The sequence below is a fragment of the Castanea sativa genome, chromosome 9 (assembly GCF_040712315.1).
Source record: "Castanea sativa cultivar Marrone di Chiusa Pesio chromosome 9, ASM4071231v1".
Classification (NCBI taxonomy): domain Eukaryota; kingdom Viridiplantae; phylum Streptophyta; class Magnoliopsida; order Fagales; family Fagaceae; genus Castanea; species Castanea sativa.
Genome location: NC_134021.1, coordinates 8,587,636 through 8,590,449, shown reverse-complemented (window position 1 = coordinate 8,590,449; position 2,814 = coordinate 8,587,636). Strand labels below are relative to the sequence as shown.

General features: G+C 39.1%; 1 protein-coding gene across 1 annotated transcript; it reads right to left on the bottom strand.

The window, feature by feature from the left end:
* Nucleotides 1-529: 529 nt before the first annotated feature.
* LOC142608707 (uncharacterized) lies at nt 530-2,224 on the bottom strand. The gene is made up of 3 exons (XM_075780398.1): nt 1,482-2,224; nt 1,052-1,159; nt 530-756 (listed from the first exon to the last, which is right to left on the bottom strand). Exons 1-3 carry the CDS (start codon nt 2,222-2,224, stop codon nt 549-551), a joined length of 1,059 nt encoding a protein of 352 aa, XP_075636513.1. The 3' UTR covers nt 530-548.
* Between the last annotated feature and the right edge of the window lie 590 nt (nt 2,225-2,814).

Sequence of the window (2,814 nt, the reverse complement as noted above, 5' to 3'; positions counted from 1 at the left end):
CACCTTCTCAAACCCAATAATGAGTTGGCCACCAGTGAAGCTATCATGGCCAGGCCCATATTTTTCATTTACCCCTTTCTTTTTTTCGAGAAACCAAACAGTGCAGCATTTTATTCAATCAAAAAGAGGAATTAGGAGTAGCAATCAAAGACATATGTGGAGAAACTCTCTTAGCTAAAGCATGATTACAGCATTTTAGCTAAAGCATGATTACAGCATTGTATCAAAAAGCATGTATTGCAGCATTACCCTGCCTTCTAGTATAATTTCTAGTATAAGAGAAAGAATAACTCAACTCAAATACGAGCCAGTAATGGACTTGGTGTTCAATAGAATGAGATCACAAGTCATATTATCAAACCTATAGAGCAACAAAATTCACTTCCAGCAACAAAGATAACAAGGTCATATTCATATATACCTCGAACTGGAAAGTGAAAAGGAACACAAACGATAGGACTTATATAAACAGTAACAAATTACACAAAAGAAAAACACCAACAGCATCATCATCATGCAAAATAACCGAATTGGTACATGATCACATCTTATCTTGGCGACCCCGCCTCAATACGTACTTTGCCTTCATCATCCAAATGCCCCACATCGTTAAAAGCCTGACCGCTAATTTGATCAGCCTCTTTCAGTTTTGAAGCTACATATCCTGGTCGGGTCTCTTCAACATCCACCTCAACCGTCCCTACTTCCCTTAATGCTCCGGTATCATCATCCAACACCACATACGCAGTAGCGGCCCTAATCCAAATAGCAAGTTCTCATTACCACCACGAAGCCAAAACACACACACACACAGCAATTCATGCCATGAAATTTCTCGCAAAACATTTTTCAAAACTTACTACAATTTGCTAAACTAGCATCTTATGATGAGAGCAAAATCACTTTCACAAACGTAACACTTTTGTTATACATCGATCAATCACAATATATTATGTCAGGATTATGACGAGAGTAAAGAAATTTGTAAAGCCAGATGATAACTTTAGCATTTGTCACTGTTGAATTATATCTTAAATGTTAATTTCAATACCTCTCAGCATCAGGCTCATTTCGGGTAGCTTCGTCCTTGTACTCCTGGCCCTTCAGCTTCAACCCTTCCATTTTCCGTCTCGCTTCCTCTGTTGTTTCGCTCAACTTCTACTGCATCATATATTGTCATTTTTTAACGAAACCTACATAGTAATCTAGGCACTGTTTGATATTTCAAAATAAATTTATAACTTTTGGAGTTGGCCATTTTTTTTATTGAAGGAGAAAAAGGGATGAATCCATAAAAAAAAAGAAAAAGAAAAGAAAGTGATCGATAATGTCTAGTACACAGAGTCAACAAAGATCAATGAATATTAGTTATTGTTTACTATGCCAAACAACTAAACAATTGTGAATTTTTTAAACGAAAAATAGTGAAATTTATTGTTAAAAAAAAATTGCGTCTGTACCACATGTATGATATTGTATGTAACTTGGTTGCCTCTTTAGTCTCTTCAGTCTTCTCCTTGACTTCCTCTTTCTTATCAGTCAAGAAACCCATAGCTCTTTTAGCAGCATCGGCAGCAGAGTCCTTAATCTCTCCAAGCTTACCCAACGTAGTATCCTTCCCCTCTATAGCTTTCTCCGCCCCGTAATCCTTATACTCACACTCACTTGCCTTTCCCACCGCAGAGTCCTTGGCTTGTTTTGCCTTCTCCGCCACCTCCTTTGCTTTCTCTGCTGCATAGTCCTTGTACTCCTCCGCCTTCCCCTTGGTAGAGTCCTTTGTTTCCCTAGCCTTTTCTGCAGCCTTCTCTGTAGTCTCTTTCGCCTTCTCAGTTGTATAATCCTTGTACTCCTTAGTTTTCTCAGCTGTAGTATCTTTAGCCTCTCTTGCTTTCTCTGCAGCTCTATCTTTAGCCTCTTTAGCTTTCTCTGCAGCTTGCTCTGTTGTTTCCTTTGTGGACTCTGTAGTCTCTTGGGTCTTGCCAACTACAGCTTTCTTTGCATGCTCGTATGTGTCATGAACTGCTTTCATCACTGACCCAATAACGCCAGGCCTTTGATCTTGCTCTTGGTGGTATTGTTGTTGTGAGTATTGTGTTTGCTCAGTCGTCTTAACACCTTCTTCACACTCTCTTCTTTCTCTGTTAACATCGCTGAGATCATCAGAGGCAGCAAGTTTCGCTGCTGCCTCGGCTCTCTCTTCCTTGAATTGCCTTGTAGACGCCATGGAAACAAATGTATTTCAGAATTATTTTTGGTTTTCAAAACTCTTTGTTGATTTGATTTCTCTAGCTACCTGTATGAGAAGCTAGTTCGTGCTTATATGTACGTATATGTGTGTATATATATATATATTTCTACAGATATAGACGATTTGATTGGTGAAGAGATGACACGTGGTGAATGTGATTGTTGAAGATGAACACGTGGCTGTGGGGAGTGACACGTAGTCTTTGCATGCATGCATGACACTGTAGTAAGAGGAATTCTAGGGGCGGATTTGGGTCTGTGCAATAGCTTCCGGGTGCAATTACACCACACCAACCCACATCAATATTTATTACTTTAATTTTTTAACTTTAATTTTTAACTCTTTCAACTTTTTTTTATTCAATGATTAAGATGATTGAAAGTTTATTTTTTGAACTTTCAATCTCAACCGTATATTACTATGGCATCAGGAGGTATTACACTTGATATGAATCCGGCTAGGGGCATTGTCGGTGCTAAGAGGTTATGTTCCACGTGTCCCCACACGTGTCATACTGGGCTTAACTCTGCTAGCTAGCCAGAGTGATCGATCTCCATCTCAATCTC

What these genes read in the sequence shown, in the direction of transcription:
- LOC142608707 (XM_075780398.1), bottom strand. Translation starts at nt 2,224, where the DNA reads ATGGCGTCTACAAGGCAATTCAAGGAAGAGAGAGCCGAGGCAGCAGCG. An exon ending in ACTAAAGAGGCAACCAAGTT is followed by an intron (nt 1,160 to 1,481) that starts ACATACAATATC and finishes TATGATGCAGTA; the next exon opens with GAAGTTGAGCGAAACAACAG. An exon ending in AATGAGCCTGATGCTGAGAG is followed by an intron (nt 757 to 1,051) that starts GTATTGAAATTA and finishes TATTTGGATTAG; the next exon opens with GGCCGCTACTGCGTATGTGG.